The 23,419-nt window shown below is 38.7% G+C and overlaps 2 protein-coding genes and 1 long non-coding RNA gene across 8 annotated transcripts in view; 2 read left to right on the top strand and 1 right to left on the bottom strand.

The window, feature by feature from the left end:
* slc1a1 (solute carrier family 1 member 1) overlaps positions 1–17,040 on the bottom strand; it is a 36,471-nt gene extending 19,431 nt beyond the window's left edge. For 3 of the 4 annotated variants that reach the window (XM_017310546.1, XM_008434812.2, XM_008434814.2), the window contains exons 1-2: positions 16,849–17,040; positions 9,722–9,862 (exon numbers count right to left, since the gene is read on the bottom strand). In XM_017310546.1, coding sequence (XP_017166035.1) covers positions 9,722–9,862; positions 16,849–16,942 — 235 coding nt within the window. In that variant the 5' untranslated portion in view covers positions 16,943–17,040. The remainder of the gene's footprint in view (positions 1–9,721; positions 9,863–16,848) is intronic. The other variant, XM_017310547.1, reaches the window with a different exon arrangement.
* On the top strand, positions 3,722–6,613 carry LOC103480067 (uncharacterized). Its single transcript, XR_536039.2, has 5 exons — positions 3,722–3,903; positions 4,040–4,149; positions 4,374–4,542; positions 4,800–4,961; positions 5,081–6,613. It is a non-coding gene; the product is annotated as an uncharacterized LOC103480067 (long non-coding RNA).
* A 3,553-nt stretch (positions 17,041–20,593) lies between the features above and the next one.
* rap1gds1 (RAP1, GTP-GDP dissociation stimulator 1) overlaps positions 20,594–23,419 on the top strand; it is a 97,800-nt gene continuing 94,974 nt past the window's right edge. Inside the window, exon 1 of one of the 3 annotated variants that reach the window (XM_008434827.2) lies at positions 20,594–20,960. In XM_008434827.2, the coding sequence (XP_008433049.1) occupies positions 20,957–20,960 (4 nt within the window). In that variant the 5' untranslated portion in view covers positions 20,594–20,956. The remainder of the gene's footprint in view (positions 20,961–23,419) is intronic. The other 2 variants (XM_008434825.2, XM_008434826.2) reach the window with 2 other exon arrangements.

Genomic DNA, 23,419 nt, shown 5'->3' with positions numbered 1-23,419 from the left:
ACATTCGAATGGTAGGGCCAGAATTTGGTTTCAACAACATGAAAGCATGGGTCCATCCTGCCTTGTATCAACAGTTCAGGAGGGTGGTGATGTGCCAGGAAAATATCCTGGCACACTTTGAGCCCATTAGTATCAATTGAGCGCTAATTGTTGTGTCAACGCCAAAGCCTACCTGAGTATTCTTACTGATCATGTCCATCCCTTTATGACCACCAGTGATGGCCACTTGTGAAAATGACATTGAGCTTTTCCAATACTTAATTGTAAGTTATTTTATAACAACAATGTATCTCCACTTATAGGGTTGAACTGAAGGGGAGATTGTTTAATTGTTATAAGAGTACAAAATAATTTTTGCGTGTTTTTGTGTGGTCCAATATTGTCTGGAAAACTCTAAATAGGATTTTAGACCTCCCACCCCAACTTCACGTTCAAAAACAGCCCAAAAGTGCAACTTCAGACTCATTAAATTTGAGAGCAACTTTAGAAAAAAACAAGCCCAAAATCGTTTATAATAATCGGACTTGGCGACCGAAACTCAAAATAGTTCCTGTTTATCCAGCGACAAAATGCGCACCTCCCTCCTCCCTCCATTATTGACATTTCTGTCGCTGCTGATAACTGTTGCATAGAAACGGCGATCGCTTCCCAAGACGCACAGAGGAAATACAATTAAATTACAAAAGAAAATAGTAATGCACAGTAAGATAAAGTGGTTTCGATAAATAACTGTAATCTGACTACTGGATTTGAAATAGTAACTCATTAGATTACTCGTTACTGAAAACAGTGGCATCACTGATGAACCATCTTCTGATGGCTACTTCCAGCAGGATAATGCGCCAGGTCATAAAGCATGAATCATCTGACTGGTTTCTTGAACATGACAATGAGTTCCCGGTACTCGAAAGGCCAAGGTCCTCATGCATAAAGCGTGCGTGCGCACAAAAAATGTGCGGCGCCATATTTTACAAACAAGTCGGCATGTATAAAAATGTACTTTGCGTCAAAGTTTGCGTAAATATGTGCACTTTTTCGCAGGCGTGAAAATGTGCGCCAGCCACATAAATTTTTTCTTTGGACAATATCAAACTACACTACAACTACTACGTCAAAACTCACCTAAATATACTGAAATCTTGCTTACTATTTAGGCCAAGAAGCATCAAACCTGGTGTTTTTCATGATTTTAGTATTTTATTGTTTTAATGTAAACAATGAAACTGAACTTCATTTATCCTCAGATAATAAGCTAACATGCACACAAAATAAAGAAAATTAAAAAAAAGGTATGTGACAACCTCGCTCGAATGTAAATAGTACTTTTCCTCAGTTTTTGTCTCATAAAGATGTAACATGTCCATGTGCTGAAGCGCATGAAATGCATCTGCGGGATAATTTCATTCTCACTAAAAGAAGAAAACAGGTTTGGAACAGCAGATTAACTCAAACGTCCTGATTAAAAATGATCAACAGGTTTGATCATTTTTAAGGTGATCAAGGTGTGTGCAATCACACGTATATAAATAGTTGCGCAAAGGTGTGCCTTTGTGGAGAGTTTTGGCACTGATGGAGAACATCGCCAATGAAAGGATTCAGAGGGAGCGATTGACCAGAAATCACATTGATCTGCTGGGAAATGTGGTTTATGAGCATTTAGATTAACCCAGACTGATCATCCTGGATCTCTGAGCAAAACTTAAATAAGGAGTCGTGCGGTACCGGTATCGGTCCAGCTGCAGTCATCCTTCAGTCGAGCCATGCCCGTTTTGTGAATGCGCCTTATGGACATAAAGCATATTAATTCTGTAAACGTACAACTGATGCACAGGATTCTACTATTTAGAATACCCACCCACATTCCCCACACTCTTAGAAATGGCTGTAAATTTACGGTGGAATTCCAGCAGTAAGATGCTGTTATTCCAAAATACGGTAGGATATTGTCAATTTGATGTCTTCTTCTCTTGTCACAACCAAGACTGACGACTGGCAGTAAACTACCGCTAAATTATTGTACAATACAGTTTTTTCCTAGGCAAGACATTTTACTTGCATTTGCATCTTAGAGAACCAGCATTTAAAGACTATATTAAACTGAAAGAAAAAAATACTTTCCATAATAAATCTTTTAGGGAATGAATAAAAATCTACAGAACATAATCAAAAGTGTTTAGATTACCATTGTTGGTGTTGTATGTTAAAAATACAATGTTAATTAAACACTTGTTTAGTCAAATTTAAAGATAGGTTTGTCAGTTTCCCTAAAAAGTTTTTGTTTGATAAAGAGTTGCTCCCACAATCGCAGCGTATCTGTGACGTCACGTGTTTGCCCGGGAGACAGCAATATGGCGTATTGCCTGGAACTTATAACAAGGTAAGTTCCCCAAATCTATTAAAACATACTCTTTTTGTTCTCTCTTTAATGTATTTATGTAATGTAATGGTAATGTATTGTCTCAATGTTTGTAACTCCCTGGCAGACATTATACCACAATGTATGCTGCGTTTATACTGTTATGTATTCTGTATCTCAATAAGAATCTATTAAAAAAGGTAAGTTTCATGTTAAGATCGTCATGTTTTTGATTTTGATTTTTTTTATGAATGCATTAACTTTCTGTTTGCGCAAGAGTATCAACTTATGCTAAATATGCAACTTATGCTAAATATGCTAATAAAAAAGTTTATTTTTTTGGATGTCGCGGTACGACTGTTCAGTACAGAGGTGCTAAAGTCCAGTCCTTGAGAGCTGCTGTCCTGTCCTGCAACTTTCAGATGCTTCCCTGCGCCAGTTAACACATCTGAATCAAATGAAAGGCTGGTTAGCAGGTCTGTTCAGAGCTGATCCTGGTCTGTTGGAGTAAAAATACATCGAAAAGTTGCAGGACGGTAGCTCTCGAGGACTGGACGTGAGGACCCTTTGGTTTATTATTTTTGTTAGCAGCTAAAGCTAGCTAAGCAGGTGTAGCACTGGGTGTCGGGTGGTTAAACGAACATTAAAACTGTCAGAAGGGCCGTTTGAGTTAACATTATTTAGCTGCAGAGTCGTTTTCTTGAAGTTTTCGGCTATAGATGGCATAATAGGGGGAGTGGCTGTGCTGGACCGGTGGTTTGATCTATGCCAGGGGTGGGCAATCCTGGTCCTCAAGGGCCGGTGTCCTGAAACTCTTAGATTTCGCCCTGGTCCAACACGCTTGAATCCAACAGCTGAATCACCTCCTAAGTGCAGTCAGGTTCTCCAGAGTCCTGCTAACGACCTTATTATTTGACTCAGGTGTGTTGAAGCTGAGATGCACCTAAAAGTTGCAGGAGACCCGCCTTCGAGGCCTGGAGTTGCCCACCCCTGATCTGTGCGATTAAAGCTAAGCCAAAATGTTTTTGTCTTTATAAATAATAATGATAATAAATAATATATTGGCTGACTCTTTTTTTCTTCATTAGTATGTCATGTTGGTGACTGAAGCCTGTTATGATGACTTCAACACATTTCTTCTGACAGGTTGGCAGAAGAAATGCTGTCCAGAATGTTTCTATAAGCTGACTAATTTGTATTATGCCTCATTAGGCATAATACAAATTAGTATTATTAGTCAGTGAGTTATGTTCATAGTAATTATTTCTGACATTTTTATGCTTTATGTTGTAGGTGGTGAAAAATGCTCTATAAGGTAAACCGGGTGGACAAAGTATTTTGGTGGGTCAGGTTATTTTTCCTCACTTCTCTTCAAAATGTTTATTTATTGTCCTAATGTGTCTGCTATTTATCCTGTTGTTCCTCCGGGCTGGGAAAACCAGGCATTCTTCTGTTGGTTCATGTGCTTCGTCCTACATCCAAAGGCCACAAGAAGAATCCAAAACAGCTCATGTCAAACTGTGGACCGTGTTTTCAGATATGTGCAGGTATGTGGTTATTCTAATGATCCTACTTCTTTGTAGAAGCACTTTCTCATTGGCTTTGTTTGCTATCTGAATGTAGCTGTGCTGCTAAATATATTTAATAATTTTTATTATTCGTCTTCTTATCATTATATCAAAGATGCAAGCCAGTGTTGAAGCCTTCCTCATTGCCGTGCAACCAGGACAGTCCTTTCTCCTGCATGTTGGTGAAAACAAGAGCAGCACCAAAGACACTTCAAGATCATCCAAGTTAGCTTTTAATGAACTTTCAAAGCACTCTTCACCTTCAGTGCAAACTTCTGTAAATTAATCCAGCCTACAGTTTTCAACATTGATGTGACTTGCATAACAATTGAGGAGTTTAAGATCCTTGCTTTTACTTTACCTGGCAGAGTGGACACTCTTTATTATGATGATCATTTAAATGCATACTGTATCAATGAGAGGATTTGTTTTATGTTCTTCCAATTAAGGACTTGGTTTATTACAGTCCCCGTGGCAAGCAGTTTTCTGCATGGTCAGCATTGAAGGCCATATTGTCTTTGAGGGGGTCCAGCTGACATTCCAGACAGGACAGCGTTGTCCATCTTCTACATCTTCAACCTCCAATGAGGCAGCCAAGACTTTGGAGTTCATTCAACTGTAAAACCATTCCTATGATTTTTTTTTTTACAATGAGCAAAATACAATGAGATTATTTAAAAGTTTTAAAGCAAGTTATGATTGACATTTGACAAAGGTGGTGATGTTTTCTCTTTACGTAATTAAAGAGAAAACATCACCACCTTTTATTTATATATAAATAAACAGTTTATTTATATATTGTACCAGCTGTATTCAGAATGTCACACTATTTATATTCTCAGGAATTTTCCCATTTTTGATTTTGGTTTTTTTAGTCGCTTCATTGAGATTAACCCAGAAAGGAGCACAAAAGCCGGTCATGGGAAGATGGTATCCAAAAAGACTGGAAAGACAATTCAAAAGAAAAAGTGACAGTCAATGTTCAGGTTTCCACCCTCATCAAAAACTTGATGGACTTTGAGTGGCATCTCATTCAGGTTAGTTGTGTCCTTTTTTTTCCTTTGAAATATTTCTGTTTCCATATTATTCAGGATCTAAATTGTATTGTCTTTACTTTTTCCATGTTGGACGGTGCCTTCATCTGCATCTAATAAAGTAAGTGCCGCTTGGACTCTTGAAAACCATTAATAGTTCACATTTTAAAACCCTGTTAATACTAGAATTCCACATTATTTCAGCCATGTTGAATTTTAGATTTTGGAAGACCTTTTTCATTGATTGCGCTTCACATAAATTAGGGTTAGGGATGTGATACATCCTCTTCAGGATTAAATACGGTACAGCTACTGTGCATTTACAGTAAACTACATCTTCTTCTGTGTTATGTGAAGTTCTGATTATGCAGATTATGCATTTTAGAACCGCACCAATTGTAGCACTTCCAAGAAGCTTACACTGGGTTAGGTATTAATGTTTTATGGTAAAACTAAGACTGTACTTTAAAAAGTAGCATTACAGTTTTCTTAGCAATAGCTTACTCATAAAGTGAATGTAGTAGTAAAACTAAATTCACAGTAAAAATACTGGAACGCCAGTATTTGAAGGTATATTTACTTTCACCACTGTATTTTACGGTGGCCAACAGGTACAAACACTCAGCAAAGACGAGAAAAACACATGCAACAAAAAAGAGATGCAAACAAAAAATGCTGAAAACAGAAGTGATCCAGAACACTTGGGGGAGTCGAACAAAGAACAGCTGTGTCCGAAGTCAGGTTTTGCATCTTTGGGTCCTCGACGACCGGAAGAAAAGCTGTAACTTACTTTTTTTTTTTTTTTTTTTTTAGCCTCTACCGTGGCGTTATGTTGCTTAGTAACCGTGACAACGCGTATCACACAGCGACAAAGGGGAAAAAAACGGGCTCGGAGTATGGTTTTTTTCTTTCCTGATTTCTCCATTACTCTTCATTTTTGTAACACGTATAACACATTTACACAAGGAATGTAAGCAAAGAATCCTTTTTCAAATACTCTCCAAATCTCAGGTAAGACAATATAGTTTAATAAAACTATTATGTTTTTAGGCTTAACTTTAATCAGTCAAACCGATTTGCTCAGCAATAAATGAAATATTTTAGTGAACCTAAATATACCAACTAGATGTTACCTGACTTAATATMTGTGTTTAACTGTCATTTGGGAAAGCCTAAATGAGTCAGGTGTTCTCCCTTGGTATGCTAAACCTGGACCAGCTGGCAGCAGGCGAGGGGAGCTGGGTGTTAATACAGTGGGAGCAGACGTCACCGAAAATGTCGGACAGATATTGCAATTAGGTGATGCACTGATGAACCGAGCAGAAATGTGAGATTTATATATCTACATTCTCGCCTACAAACATCGTTTAAATCATGCTGTGTCACGGCTGCTAAGCAACATAACGCCGAGGTGGAGGCTAGGCAGCTAGCTGAAGGCTACAGCTTCTGTGCAATGCTCTCTGCCTTCGCAGGACCCCTCTTCCGTAGACAGGGTCGTTTTTCAAGCCCATGAAAGAATGAGAGGACGGCAGGGGGCGCTGGCGGACATTTTTACAAAAGTGGGGCGGTGGGATTCCTTTGTGGGGCGTTTGGTCGAAGGTAAACTTTACACCTTAAATGCACAACAATGCCACTTTAGACTTTGAGCAATTTGGTAAAACTGTATTGTGTAACATTAAATCATGCTTGACTGCAACTGTATCGATGGCAGCTCTTCTTCTATTCAGTGTTAGTAGCTTCTTGGCGCAGCTCCGTTCTCCTGCTACTGGTAGCTAAAATCACGATACCCTCACTGTGTATCCCTCTGAAAAATGAACCCATTTAAATAAAGAAATCCCTCCATGGGTTATGGATAGAGAGCGTTCATTTTATAGCGTTAACACCAGTGCTGTAAGTGGTCTTGTATGAAATGGGTGTGATAGAACAGCACTTTTAAATTTTAATAATCAGAATACAGAAATTGTTTCCGTTGTTTTAAAATGTTTTTGTCAGTCTGCCTTTTCCCCATCAATATGCCCTGCACCTTAGGGGCTTAAAAAAAAAGACGCGCACATTGCGCGAAACTCTGAAACAGGAGAAGCGGCACATAAAACAGAGCGACGAACTAGATGTGAATTATGGCATAAAAACAGAGAATCAGACGCTGAACAGTGAAAAATCAACACATGATGTGAAACACATGACGGATTAGGCGGCGCAGCAGGTGATGAGTGAAGATTATTCATCTTATATTATTTGTCTTATAATGGATAAATGATAAAATAAATGTAGCAACAGGAAAGAAACTAAAGTGGACATAGCAATAAACCAAGAAAGGATAATACTAATTAAATGAAACTAAATGGAAATGAATGAAGAACAAAATGCAAGAATAAACTAAGAAACTAAAGTAAATACAGAGGAATAAACTGGTATGGCAAGACCTTTCGTGCAATAATTAATACAGAGGACTGTATGGCAAGAATAAACAGACACTATTTCCACATAAAAGGTACAATAATATTGTTGAAGTGTCATGGGTTTGTTGAGACCATATCTAGTAGTGAGAATAAATATATCTTACAGACATAGATTTGATATATTTAGTTCAATATTATTTTTCATGTCAGTGTTAATGTCATGAGGCTGACGACTCCATGACACTTATTAGGATTTGATTAAGAACCAGATTTGTTCTTTGTAATTTCTGTCCAGTAAAACTATTAATCTATAAATCAATAGGTCTACATAAAGATATAATCCATGTTTCTATCTCATATTTGCATGGCATTAAAAGGATCTGGAACTTTTGTTTTTCCACTGAAAGCTCTGGTTTGAACAATAAATGCCATGTGGGTGAAGTTTTATGAATGATACTCTGATGTCCCATTCTCCTGAAGGCAGCACAGAGCTGCGCCACCAGAAACACTGAAGAGAAGAAGAGCTATGATTAATGTAGTTACAGTTCTATCCATGTTTTAATGTTGCAGAGCTCAGTTGTTTGGAAATAGATCAAAGTTTAAACTGGCATGTTGTACATCTTTTATCTGGTCATTTTGTGTAATATTTAACAACTAGAATATGGCACAAAATAAAAATATTGTTTCCACTCTGATTGGCTGCTGTTACGCCTACCAATTTTAAGTTGAATGTTCATTGCATTTTTGTGAAAATAATTTCTATTCCCATGGCTTTTTTGTTCTCTGGGAAATAATTTTTGACGATAAATACAGAAACAAGCATAAAAATCAAAACATCTACAATAGTGATAGTAATATTAATGATAAAATAATAGTCAGTGCAAAGTAGCCTGCAAATTCTTTGGTGGGGGTGGTGAGGGGCCTGGATAAAGGCTAGGGGGGCGCTGGGCCAAAAAAGGTTGAGAAACACTGGTTTAAACAATAAAATATTAAAAACATGAAAACATCAGGTTTGATGCTTTGTGGTCTAACACTGAATGTTGTCAATTTTCAGTGTATTTAGTTGAGTTTTGATGCTTTATAGTTTGACATTATTCACAGAGAAAGTTTATGTGGCTGCCGCACTTTTTCATGCAAGGGAAAAAGTGTGTGTATATTTACACAAACTTTGACGCAAAGTACATTTTTATACGCGCCGACTTGTACGTAAAAAATGGCGCTGCACATTTTTTGTGTGCACGCAGGCGTTATGCATGAGGCACCTGGTCTTTTGTTCAACATTCAATCTCTCAGTACTTAAGCACCTCTTCTCCTCTTACTTCTCTCTGGTTTCCCCTGTCTTTTCCAATTTTGCCTGCACCCATCAAAATACAGATGGATTTTATTTAGGTAGGCTGCTGGTTTTTCTCGGATTACGGTTTTGTTTTCTCAGCGCTTTCATGGACTTTTGTAAGTCTTTGTTCATTGTGTTCATTAAATCAACTAAATTCTACTCTACCCCTACACCTGCTGCATTTGACTCCTGCAGCTGGAGAGTTGATTCTTTTAGGCAAACGGGACCTCACTGTTGCAGTAATCAATGTGACTAAAGATAAATGTATGGATGAGTTTCTCTAGATCTTGCTGGGACATTAGTCCTTTAATCCTGGAAATGGTAGAAGGCTGACTTTGCAATTGTGTTATGTAGCACAGTCAGGTTCCATGCCTGATTACTGGCTCAAGGTATTAACTTCAATACCTTAAGCCGTGTGCTGATTCTAGCTCTTTTTTCTGTAGGTGTAAAGATGACTACCTCAATTGATATTTACAACTGATATTTACAGGCAAGCATAAAATGTAAATTATTTTTAATTTTCTAAATTAAAATTTTTATAATTTTTTACATTTTAAAATAATTTATAATTTATAAATTGTACGTAAAAATGTACATACAATTTATAAGAAATTCTACGTAAATTTATTATTTACGTACAATTGTAAATACATTGTAAATTTATTTACAATTATAAATAAATGTAGACTTTATTTATAATAAATTCTACATTTATAATTTGTTATAAATTATTATAATAAACAGTCAATTAATTTGCAAGCAGAATAACATGTTTACCCCATGCTAAATCAGACCAAACTGTGATAACTATGGTGCTCAAGCAAAAAGACGCCAAGTCTGTCTCCTATTCATAAATAGAAATGTTTCGTGTCCAGTATGGATTATGTTGACAGTAAATGATAAAGTAGTTTTTAGTTTCTTCTAAAAGCAAACTAGTTGACTTTTTAAAGTCTGTTCATCTTTATTACAGAAAAAAAATCAGTAAGACTAAGACACTCGCTATTCATAATGCAGTCACACTGTCAGTTTACCTGTGATCATACTTGAAATGATGAGTGGAAGGATGACCAGTTTCAGCATTCGCATCAGGATCTCTCCTGGGAAGCCGAAATACTGCTTGTGGAGATGGGAGAGGGACACATACTCCCTCACCACAATGCCCAAACTGATACCTGAAACATCAGAATAACTTCTCAGTTTGTCTGACAGCTCATGTTCACCTGAAACAAACTGCAATTTTTTAAGAAAAAAAAAACACATTTATTCACCTAAGCCAAGTGTGTCAAACTCCAATCCTGTTTCACTTTCTGTTTCCACTTACTGAGCTTGTACTGTATTTAAAAGCTAGATGCTTTTTAATAAAGCTCTGCATTTAAAAGCTAGATGCATTTAAAAGCTGAAGAACACTATTCTCTGAGGACTGAAGTTTCAGACCCCTGACTTTAACCAGGCCCAACCATATGGCCACATTTTAAGGTGGCCATATGGTTTTCACACCTGACAGACTAGTAGACTCAGTTCAATTGGGAACCAAAATTCCAACAGTTTTTACATTTCAGCTGTTGCGGTTCACTTTCATACTGCACTGTCAAATGAGCCAAACGTTTTGAAAAACCTGTTTCCCTCCTTGTCTGTATTGGCGCTGCACTAAGAATCACTGAATTGACATGAAAATCTCTGAAGACACTGAACAAAACTTCCTTCTTTTTAAGATGTCAAATTTCAGTGGTTGAAGGATTTCTCTTTAGCTGAAAACCACAAGCCATTTCTCCTGATAGCAATAGATTAGAATGCACTGTGCTGTTATCTAGTTTCTATTTCTGGAGTGGTCTCTGGTCTGTTTGGCATTCACATATTCACACCAGAGTTCACTTCAAACGAACGAGACCAAGGTTTGTAGGCGGAGTTTGATTTTTAAGTCCAAATCAGAGTTCAGTTTCGAAATCACACTTCCCCAAAAGAACCAGACTTTCTAGGCAAACAAACTGGAGTTTGATTAAAGCAGACCAAATGGGGTTGGTGTGTGAATATACCTAAAGATACCCAGTTCATTCTCGGATTATACAGCAATTAACACTATCTGGATGTGACCTTTTGGGTATCTGGGAATAAAAAAATACAAAATACAATCTTTGTTCTTGACACAATTGGTAGCATTAAGTTCACAAATTGAAGGAATTATTAACATTTGTACATCAAAACATATGTCCGTACTTGTTATGGCCTTCAGGGACTGTACTCAAATGATGCTTTTCTAGATGCAGTGGTGATGTAAAGTGCTTTTAAGAGCCAAAGTCACCTTTCAGTATACATTATTACAATGATAGACTAGAATGCTAGTCCATTCTAGCATTCTAGAATGGACTAGAATGCTAGTCCAGCATTTTAGACTAAATTAGAATGGATTGGCAACTTGGGCTTCAGTATCTCAGTCAGTGAGACACTGAAATCAAGCTCACAACCTTCTGACTAGCAGACAACTGCTCATTGTGGCCACAACGACCATGAGCGATTTTTACTGAACTCGTAGCAATAATAAGGGTAAAACTAAGCTGCAATCAACAACCGTAAAGGACATAAAGAAAACGTATGAAATTGGATAAATGAATTTTAAACAGAAAATTGGAAATAGCAAAGATATTTTATTGAATTATTATATATTTATTTGTCTATCTAATTGTGGCCATTCAGCTTCTCGTTGTGATTCTGTACCAGTTCTGTTGCTTAGCTACATGTTTGATTAATTTCTCTCTGTATGCAGGGTCCTTTCAAGTCTGTCGGTGGTATTTTTTTCATGCTGAGCTACTGTATCCATCTGTGTCTGTCCAACACTTAACTGGATTTTCAGTGAATGGTCAATCGTGTTGCACAAAAGACAGTTCTTAGAAATGCTTAACATCATATTTTGCTCAAATTTTCCTGTGATGTAACTGTATTGCTGATCAAACTTTATTTATAGAGCATGTTTCCAACAACTCAGTGTAACACAAAGTGCTTTAAAGAGGTTAAGAACAACTTTATAAAGAAAAAACAGGACCAGAAAGTTTAACTTTAGATGGCAAATCTATCTTTCAGAATATTACAAAGCTATACATTTCTTCCAAGTTGGTGTTTTTCGTTGCAGCACCTTACTGCTGTTCTGATTTTGACTACTTTGCATTATTCATGCTGGATCCTTGTGAATTTAACAATCCTGATTACTGTGTAATTATGTCCACTATAATGATTTACTCTAACACCTTTACAACATAACAGTTTCCCCCACCCCAGCCCAGTCAGGATGACTTCAAACATCAACTATGAGTGGGGTGGATTTTGAAACTTTGACCTGGAAAACATGTGTTCACCAGGTCAAAGGACATTTCTGATTATGGCTCAGACGCATTTAAAATGCAGCCGAGGATCAAAATGCTGCTAAATCAGTCTGTGCACGGTGTGCTTTCAATGGTTTAGTAAATGAAATGGCCTGGGAGAAATGTGTTGGGTTATACAGAATCAAAGTTAAATAGTAGCAGTGGATCACAAAGCTTATCTCTGCTGCATAAGGCCTGCAGAAGATTGTAATCATCTCACCGGGAATTCTCCCATTTCACAACAGCTCATACAGCATACTGCTCTTAGAATGATCATGAAGCTAACTTCCATCAGACCTGGAGTTAAATAAAAATAATTTGTCCACAGCTAAGCCCAAAACTATTCATTCCCCAAGTAGATTCAGATTTAAAGTCTTCTTTTAGTTTCACCAACTTGCTTTATTCTGACTGAAGGTAGTGTTAATGGGTTAGAGTGGATGTAGCCAAAGTCTTGACTTGAATCTGATTGAGAATCTGTGGAGAGAGCTAAAGATTAGGGTGATGGTAAAGAGGTGCTCTTGCCTAAATGACTAAGCTCATCACCAGAGATAAATAATCAGAATAGCAGAGAAAACACGCAAAACATGCCTTTGGGGATTTTTGGGGAGGACACACGAAAATGACAGAATGTTCAGAACAGTGCTCACAGGAACCTTATGAGAGATTGTAAACATTAATACACTCTCTGGAATGTTGGAATGAAGTTATTCCAACTATCATACCGCTGTTCTTTGTACACTCCACCAGCTTATCCTCCCTACTACAGTATGATCATCTACAAAATCTCCCTGCTCTCTTTTTATTGTCCACATGGTAAAGTACCCTCTTACTTAAAAGATCAATGCCCCTCACACATTCTCTGCTCCTCTTTGTATTCCCAAGATTTGCACACTGCCTCTGCCTCATCTCCACAGGCCACAGACTATGTACTTGTATAGCACCTTATCAAGTCAAGAGGACTGATAATGATACATTGTTTTATTATCTTTTTTAGAGATGCCTGTCTCATTTCTTATCAGAAATAGGATTAAAAAAAGTCTAGGAGTGGGGATAATTTATTTTACTCTATGAATAACAGTCTAACGTTTAACAGTTTAGGAAATCTTTTTCTCATAGCCCAACACAATGTGAGATTTTTGACTAAGGATGCTTTAACAAGATGGAAAACAATTTTGTCTTAGCCACACACAAATTAGCATCTGAGTAAACTTTATCTGTGTTTTTTAAAACTGTTAACAGCATTTATTATTGTAGCTTAGATAATAATTACTCATAAATTCTCAACAGAATCCCAGTTATAAAAATCTGACCAAACCTTTAAGTGGGGGTATACCAAGAAATTGACCCTAATTTCCTTCATTTTGGGAGATCAGCGATCATCCTGACATTTACATGTGAAATTGATTTTATCCACTGATCTTGACATTACATCTGTTATGAAATGGTGCTGCTTAAACTGAATTGAAATTAATCTTATTTTCCTTCATAAAGGTCTGAAAATCAGCCACTGTCACTTTCTGCTCTGCTAGGAGAGAGGCTCACTGACAGACCCACCCACCAGCTCACATATGCATGTTGGCAGTTAACCATTGTCACATTGTTGCTAACTTTGTCGCTTTCAGACAAAAAATTTATATTGGCCAAAATTGGAATCAGTAGCTCAGGCTTGTTAAAGATCGCCCAAAAAACTCCAATCAGTGCACCCTTACTTTTAAGAAGTCATTCAAATTCACATTCTGACAACAGAAAGAAAAGAGAGGTCTAGCGTTTGACCAATAACTTTAGGACACTGATCATTTATTAACCTCCACATACATTCCATGGAAGCACTTAAATTGCCATGATAACATTTCAGACGATTAATTTTTTCTTTTTATAAAAACCCTAACCCTGTTTTCTTTCTATAAAAATTCAAGCCCTACCTATAGTCACATGCTATGAGTTAGACATGTTATTATAAAATACCTAAGCTGAAACATCAAAAAGGCAAGAAGTTATTCCAACTATCAAAGCCTGGGGAAAAGTTACTGAAAAAGCCGGTTATAAAGTTTCTGCTGCTCATACCATTTCAAGGTCACCTAGTCTGCTAATTCAGCAAACTGTCAGTTTAAAAGGAGACACTGATTAACCAAACACAGCTTCTGCCATTCTTGGATCATTTGATGCCAATCTAAATAAGTTAAAGCAAAGGTTTAAATATCAGAATTTAACAATGATATTTAAATTTGGCCATCTACATCCAGGCTAGTTTATAGTACAAGAGAGCTTTAACGCATTTCAACTTTCTTTTCGGCTTTTTTTTTTTAAATCAGAGAAAATAAGACCAGAAAGCCACGATTTCTATTATTTCAATTAGCCTGGTATTTAATCATATTATTTTCATGCTGGATGACTATTAAAATGAATAGAAAACTTGTTCCTATCAAAATATATAGTTGTAGCAGTTTAAAAGAGAGTATTTGTTTAGCAGTTCTAGACACACTTGAATTAGATGCCCTGACAGTGGAGCAAATTTTTTCTTAAGTGCTTGAGCAGTTTTTGTTATCTTTGAAAACGTTAAGAGCACTTAGCGTCCCCTAATCTAATTTTTCCAGGTAAGTTCTAAAGCATTAATTTATTCATCTGTTGTGTAAACTTTCACTTGAATAAAGTTTGACATCTGTCTGGAAGTTTTGATTTCATTGACTATAAAGAATTTTTCAAGTAGTTAGATGTTTATATCCATGCTCTTATTTTGAAGTAGGTGGAGACTCTTTGCGCAGCAATTCCATTTCCTCTCCTCACATTCTCTCCCTTTTTCCCCATAAAATTTATCTCAAACAGGAAACGTAGAGAACCATGTACAGAATTGAACAAGATGAAAGTAATTAGATTTACTTAGATGAGCAGTATAGCACATGTAAATTAAAATGTTGAAATTAAATTTGTGTTCTGTAGTTTTTCAGGGGTAGATATAATTTGAATTGAATTTAGCACTTTAGGATTAGCTTCCGTTATATAGTTGGTGTGCTTCAACCAAAGTATTCATAACCTTCTTAATATAGAGTGGGAAAAAAATCTTTATTGGCATCACAGCAAGCAAAGTCTTCTTGTAATTACTTGTTTCCATTGGTTTTATGGTGATTTATTTTGTGGTGACAAAATTCTAATTCAAAAATACTTTATTAATCCCAAAAGGAAATTATTTGAGTTTGTAACTCATTAAATCTTCAAAGAGTGTAGACCGTAAGGTTGTTGGTAGGAAAGATCTCTTGCAGCAGTCTGTATTACAGTAAATCTGAAGAAGTTTCTGACTGAAGATACTCTTGTTTTCCCAAGACAGTTTTGTGAAGAGCATGGTCAGGGTTGTCCATAATTTTCTTGCTTTTATGAAGAATCCTTCTTTGCATCATCATCTGCATAGGTTCCACAATCCATGCAGATTGTGGAACGAGAACTATGCAGGCTGGTTCTGTTTCCAGGAAAGAACCACCCTTCTTTATCAAGCTGTTGAGCCTTTTGAGGTCCCTGGTTTTGAGCTGCTGCCCCAACAGATTATGGCAGAAGAGATGACGCTCTCAACAACAGACTGTTAGAATCTGCAGCATCTTGCTGCAAACCTTGAAGGATGTTAGCTTCCTCAAGAAGTACAGTCTGCTCTGTTCCTTCACTCCAGTCCATTCTGGAGATTCATTCCAGACTGGACTGAAGCTTCACTGTTGCTGGACTGGAGACATCCAGTCCAGTCTGTTGCCCAGATGAACACAGAGGTATTTATATTCCTCCACCACTTCCACTTCTTCTCCCATGATGGAAATAGGGTTGGATTGGATCTAATCCCGTTTCTCCTGAAATCTCTTTTGTTTTGTTCACATTCAAGATGAGATGAATGTTTCCACACCATGACACAAAGAGGTCCACCACATCTCTGTACTCAGCTTCTTGTCTCTGATACACCCGAAAACTGCATGGATATCTTTAGCTCTGTTCACAGATTTCTTATCAGATTCAAGTCAGGACTCTGTATTAATATTAATTTCCATTAGAAGAAACATCACTTTAAATCTAAATCTGTTTAAACCTTTTTGGTCTGAACTGCATTTCCGCATGTACACAAAGGTCTTGGGTCAAGACTGTGTACACATACCATTCATGGTTCATAGATTTGGTGAGAACATGAATGAATCTGATTTACTCTGACTTAAGCAGACACTAAGTCTTTCAGATGAGGAAACATGAGGTACACGCCCACTAACATGAAGCTGTCCCTCAGCTGTTCATATCCCAATCACATGATGCTTTGTGTTGGACCGTCACATAAAATCTAAATAAAGTACACATGAGAAGTTCCAGAGGTATGAGTACTATATAGCATTGTATAAATCGGAGATGCTTTTTTTATGCCAGTTTGATAAATCTAAGTATTGCTGAGATTTGTAATTGCAAAACTGACCAAAAAAAAGGACAAAAAATTGCCTTCAGTTTGTGATATTTATGGAGAGCATCCTTGACTGAAGCTCTGCATCATGCAATGCGTCCTATTCAAAACAGACAAAGCTAAAATATTTAGCCAAAAACATCCACAGTAGATGCTCTGTTAAGAGACCCTCCATAGCCCACCAAGAGCTCTCACCTCAATCTGGTCACGTTTGACTGAGGCTCATCCAGACACAGGAGAGGCTGTCTCCTCCAGGACCAAACCTGTGACTGTCTGCCCAGCATGGAGCTACAACAGCTCTGGAGCTGGGTTAGACACATCTCACACTGAGGAAGGTTAGCGGAAATAATGCGTCAGTGTGTGACACACTGACATACCGTTCACCTACCGATCAGCACCGACAGAATCGTCGCAATAAGCAGCCAATTCCTCCTCAGTAAGCCTTTCACGTTCACTGCACGTCGCTCCTTGATGCCCATCATCTTCACGATTCTCCCAGATTTCGTCCAAAATCAAGGAAGGAAAAAATGTGAAGAGGAAGGAATGACTCATGTGGAGACTCCTGCAGACTGGCGATCAACGGCACAGGCGGCAGAGGAGGAGGAGGAGGAGGAGGAGGAGGAGGAGGAGGGTGAGGGAGCAGTGTTGCTACAGCAGAGAGGCGGCGGTCTACTGATGGCGCTGTGAGGGAGGAACTTGCCCCTCCCCCACTCAAGGTGCTTCTGCCTTTCCCACCTTTATCAGGTGATGGGTGCTCACTTCTGGTCACATAGATGTGGAACGGTGTTCAGACGCGCTTAGATTTAATTCAACACAGCTGAATTTTTGGATTGTTGCAGCACACTGGCAGATTTCTGTTCTCAGTCCAGCTAAATAAAACTCATTTAAAGCCACAAATAACGCTTTTTTCCCCTTTTTTTTTTCTTTTTTTTTTTTTTTTTACAAAAATGATCCTTTTTGAGAAAAAAAAAGTATTTTAAAGATTAAATAAATATCTACTAACAAGCTTCAAAACAACTCAGAACACAGGACCTGACAAAAAAACCCCTCCCTTTTATAACTTCTTGTAAGCCATAAAAAAGGACAAAAAATTGCCTTTTATAGCTTCTCGTAAGCTATAAAGGGGAAAGGACGTGAAAGGACTACACGATGGAATCAGTACAGTCCTTTAGAACAGTGGTCCCCAACCCCCGGTCCGTGGACCAATTGGTACCGGGCCGCGCAAATAGTGAAATATTTCCGTTTAATGTATTATTTGAGTCTGGAGTATCATTTATTTTTGAAAATCCTTTAACCGGATTCTCTCGGTTACTTGCGCGCCAACACTGAGGCCACAAGCAGCAAAATGAGTAAGAGACAGATCAGATGTCTTTGGAAAGTTTCTTTGCAAAGGGGAAAAGGCCCAGAGAAGAGACAGGAGAATGGAAGGTGAGTCCCACATTACAAGGCCGCTCTTCGTAACATACGGGGACCGGCTGCTAATGAGGCAAAGAAGCTTCAAGCTGCTTCGCCACGTAGAGACCAAGCAGGCTGTGCACATAAGCAACACTTCGGGTGTCGTTGTCTCCCATCACTCCCAGATAGGACCATCTCGTTGCAGAGAAACAAGCTCAGTTCTCCCGTTAGTCAGTATCGTGAGTTAAAATTTTCACCAAAGTAAAATGTTCGTTTTTGTGGCGCATCTGTATCTTATTTTGAAGGGGTATGTAAACGTTACCATAGCAACCAGAGTCAGAGCGTTTGGGCTRCGGTCAAGAGGAGACGAGTAGAGCTTGTGAGTCTTAAGTCTGGTTTAGACGGAAAAATTTAAGAATTGTTGGCCGATTCTCCAAACCTATGTGACCACAGAGCTGATAAAAGTGCAACAGGTTCGATCGGTTCGTGTGTCCAAGGCAGGAGCAACACGAACCGATTCCAGTCACGAACATCCCGATTCCAGAGGATAATCCAGTAAGCCCCCCAACATAGAGGGAATTTGGAATAACCAAAGATGGACGACTACGTAGAAGCAATAGTGATAGTTTGTGGAGTCATTTTAAGAGATAAAAGTCTTAACAAAAAGAAAAGGCGGTGGATAAAAGTCGACGGGAGCAACCGCTCTATTTGCTGCACTATGATTTGGAGGTGAATATGTTTTTTCATAGTTAACATTTTTAACTGAATAAACATAATAAKGACCTTTAGATTTAATAATAAACATTTCCACATATCATCTCCGATATCCASCRGACTYTCAGTTGCGCGATATGTCAGCTGTTTGGGATTCCCCTCTGTTCTTACGTCACCGCGCTTTCTGATTGGCTACCTGTCACATTCAGCAGGTTGTATTCTCGTTCCCATACAGGAAATACCCCACAGGTTGCGATAAAAACTCCAAGACAACCCAAATTGGGTATATTCAGGATTTAGCGGAACACCAACACCGCCTCCGCCTCAACCCCCTCCCCCCGCACCCCCCGGGCCGCAGCAAAATTTGCCAAGTCTTGACCGGTCCGCGGTAATAAAAAGGTTGGGGACCACTGCTTTAGAAGTTGCCCAACAAAACAATGAGAGATCTGTTAGCATCATCACTATCATTTAAGCATTTATCAATGTAAAAAAAAAAAAGGCTTAAAAAATCAATATTGGGAAAATAATTTCTCTTTTTGTAAAACATTAGACAGCTGAAGTAGAATATATATCAGCTTTTTGGAAAAAATAACATCAGCCTTATCTGTAGGTTTCATGACAATATCCAGGAACTCGTCCTAGGGATTTCGATTGATCGGGTTCAAACTTGGTCAGTTTGTTCATAAGGCATGGCCGAAAAAAAGTTAGCAAAAAAAAGTAGACTTTTCGTGCATGCTGAAGGGGCGTGGCCAGGCATCAAAGTTCGCCTACTTGCCATGAAATACGAAACTGTTATATCTTCTATCTGCACATACACTCACAGAGACACCAAACTTTCAGTGATTGATCATCATTGGGAGCCCTACCCAATGGTCAAATTATGACATCGTAAGCCACGCCCCCTGAGAACAGGAAGTGTCATGTTTTTCTGTGAATTGTCTTTATCTGACCCCTGTCACCTAATCAACATGAAACTGTGTCCAGAGATAGAAGACATGTTGGTGTAAGCCCAGGGTTCCAGCCCAGGGCCCCGGCACTTTCCGGACCCCTATATATGCTTTGTATTTTTGTGAATTAGGGTCAGAATACCTTACTTTTATCACTGGCTAAAAGGATGTTGACAGTGTTGTTGAAAAACTGTCTGATTTGTTCTGGGAAACGTTCATCATGAATGCTTTCTCACGATGGCAGACAACAGCGGAGCGCAGGAACAAACGGAAAAGAAGAGCGACACAGAGGTAGTGAAGAAAATATCCAAGCTAACAGTTTTTATTTTTCTTTTCCTTTTTTTTTAACTCATTTTGGACATGGAACAGAACCACCTTCCCTCTCCGCTTCTCAAAACGTTAGCTTTGCTAATTGCGGCTCTACGGTCCCACCAGAATCTGGAGCTGTGTCTGATCTGGCGATCTTCTGCGCCATGTGCAACCAGGTCCGGCACAAGGCATAAGCCTAAGGTACCCTGAAGTGATCTCTAAAATTACCTTAGGTGTGAGCAGTGGCGCAAAAAGTGGGCATGCAGCGCATGCAACGCATAGGGGCGCTGCATCAGAGTGGACGTCAAAGCCCTATCTGGAGGGGGCGGCGCGCCGATCATGCCCTTACGCACCTCGCGCCCATAACGGGGTAAAAATGTGGCGAGTTTAGCGCGTGTGCTCTTTCACCTTCACATACCTTCCTTTGGGTGGGGGGGCACCCACTTAATGTGTAACTGTAGAACCAGTTGCACATTAAGTAGGCCCCGCACCTTGGCTCAACGGATTTAGGAGGGATAACACCCTCCTAAATCCGGCCCTGTTTGTAGTGTTTACACAATGATGAAACTAAACATGTTTTTTTTTCTGTCTTAGTATGGCCCTACTACTCCGTCGTTAAGTACGACCTTAGTTTAACTGCACTGAAAACTATAGCCCAGTCATTAGTCCGCATTTTTGAAGTTCTACCGCCATCTAGGGGTAAGAACTTTGTAAATCAAGTTGTTTTATTTTGAAGGATGAGAGCGGAAGTTGAGTTTCTCGAGCTAACTCATATCTTGACGAATCCTTGCCAGAGTGAGGCAGTATTTCAGGGAATCGCCGATCAGTGAGTACGAGTGCCTCTGTGCTGTCCTATTGGTAGGATTTCCTGATATCAGCCATTGTTGGTATGGGCATGAGAGGAAGTAAGCAGTATTAACCTGATCGTTCCCGGAGCACAGGCCGGTACGGCAGCGTCTATCCGAACGGGAAATCCCGGCCGCTGCTGGAGCTACTCCTCCGGCTCCATAAGCTAGCTTTACATTAAACCGTTGCCTGAACCCGGATCCTGGCGGAAAGCGGGGCCTCTGACTGCTACTGCTTGATTTTAAAATTCTTTCTGTCGGATTTCTGGAGCGACATCCTGCTGAGATGGGTGAGTAAATTGCTAACAGAACAGCCTCACTGTGAGCTGTTCTGTTAGCTCACAGTGAGGCTGAGTTGGCAAAAACTGTCTTCATTCAATAGAAACATAACATGTTTATCACACGAGAATAGGTTCTGTCACACAGCAGCCTGGGTGGGACCCTAGGTTTTGCCATCGTAGTGATTGTTCGGTCATAGGAAGAAGAGTTGACTGGGGCTAACGTATGTGTGCACGCGCGAAACTGCGCGCGCCCTTCGCGGGGTGGGGTAGCGTCTGCATCTCCATCATCTTATTTTCTTGCTTGTTGTGCTGTTGGCAACACAGGTGTGTTGTGGCTTGCCCCATTGGTCCCTGGAGGGCCTGCCGTGAAAAGAATGGGCTCACTAGTGAAATGGCAGCGTGGTGTTGATGGAGAAGATGGCACTGCTCCATCCCACAGCAATTATGCAATAGGATCAAGCAGCCCACCCTTTGATGCTGTTTCTGCTGCTCCTACGGTTTCCATTGATTTCTGATGATAATGAGTATGGGGTGGTTTCTGAATCCCTGGCATGCTGCAGGCGTTTTTAGTGTGGCATCTTCACCGATTATAGCACACTGTTGAGAGCTTTTGAAGATATAACCTGTCATAAAATGGCAGGAGTCAATATCTGCAGTCATATTACAGGTTTGAGTTGTATATTTAATTTAAGTATATGATGAGATGTTTCAGTAAGTACGGACTTAATTTAATAAAGTAGAAAAAAATTTCAGGCAGTGCAGTATTCCAACTTACTGGATAGTTCTGAGGAGATCAATTAAAACAAAACAGAGCTTCATTTAGTTTCCTATGTTGTTAACCTTTTTGCTGTTGTATTGAATGTTGTAGATCATAATTAAAATCAGACAGTAAAGTTTTTATGATCAACCAAGCAGTGATTGATGTTAGCACTTGTGATTAGCAGGTCAGTTACTATAATCTCAGTTCATTAAGTGTTTCAGAACTGAAAAGTCTCACTTTTTTCTTTTTTGAAATGCATCAACAAACGTGGCTTTTGATTCTCCTTTGTTTGATTTCATTGGGTAGACATGGGAAGATAGTCTTTGATGCATAGGTGGGGATAATGCGTAATGTCTATGTTTTCCATTGGATTCTAGCTTCAATCAAAACAGCTGCAGATATTTTTTCCCTTTTAGTCAGTGTTTGTAAGATGTAAATGTTGATTTAAAATAGAACTCACCAAATGGACTTGCTGAAAGAAAGTCTAAATTGGCCAGCACTGATTTAGAAGAAAGCCATTATCGACCATTGAACAACAGATGAGTGTATCTCGGTTTGTTTATTTTTTTTCTGTGTTGCAATGAAAATTCACACCAGTAGTTATGCATCCATTTTGACCATAGTTTGTCAGGCACAAAGTCAAAGAGTTGACCAGGTTTTTATTTTGTTTCTTTTTAACATGAAACGCTCAATTTGATAACCAAAACAGTAATTTGTCACCGATTGGCTGCTGTATGTAATGAAACCAGAAATCATGGCCAGTATATATACTGAAAGCAAGAGGTTCGTTATAGGAAAAGAATAAACATTTTGATAATTCTTTGTCTCCTTAGTGCATAGTTTGTTGACTTTTGTTTCTTTGCCTCCTTTTAGAAAACTTAGAAATATCCCAGAAGGGGATATTTTCCGTCTTAGCATACCTTTGATGTTTTTTTTGCATAGCTTTCATTTTTAGCACAATTTTAGTTTTAGTATAACTTGTTTTTAGCATAACTTCTGGTTTTTCACATGCAATCTGTTTTTGTATACCTCTTTTTAAGCATAGCTTTGTTTGAAGCATAACTATTGTTGTGGGTTTTCGGTTGCTGTTATGTTATGGCTTTTGCATTTTGTTGACCTTTCTGGGCCACCATGGAACCAACCACATAATCTTTTTTAGGGCTGAAAGTTGGAGACTTTTCTGGCAGTAAGTCCAAAATAAACCTGCTTGGATTTTTGAGCCACTTGATAACTTTTACCTTGTAAAATCATGCTCCGACATGTAGGTATAAGCTGTATCATCAAACCTTCCTGGATTATTGGAAGAAGTTGCTCTTAATCTAAAAGCAATATGACTCGTTCCTACAATGGAATAAAAGTGCAAGTTTGCAAAGCACAACTTTCAGTTATTGCCAAAATTGTTCATCATGACTGAACACATGGAGAAAGCCATATGTTCAACTCTACCCACAGAAATGCAATCCAGTTCTTTTGGCACAAACATTTTTGAGATGGCAAGAAAGACAATGGACATGTGTTCTGGAATGCATTTAAATTACAGACCTATATCTAATCTTCCTTATCTATCTATCCATCCATTTTCTTACACCCTTTATACGCCAGTCCATCACAGATCTTTCTTATCTAATATTGTTGAAACAAATAGTTGCTAATCAAGTGTGTGAACATCTCAATCAAGTCTCAGAGCTCATCATAGCACTGAAACAGC

Source organism: Poecilia reticulata, linkage group LG18, assembly GCF_000633615.1.
Source record: "Poecilia reticulata strain Guanapo linkage group LG18, Guppy_female_1.0+MT, whole genome shotgun sequence".
Taxonomy (NCBI): domain Eukaryota; kingdom Metazoa; phylum Chordata; class Actinopteri; order Cyprinodontiformes; family Poeciliidae; genus Poecilia; species Poecilia reticulata.
The sequence above is the reverse complement of the archived record's forward strand: the minus strand, read 5'-3'. Positions and strand labels throughout refer to the sequence as shown.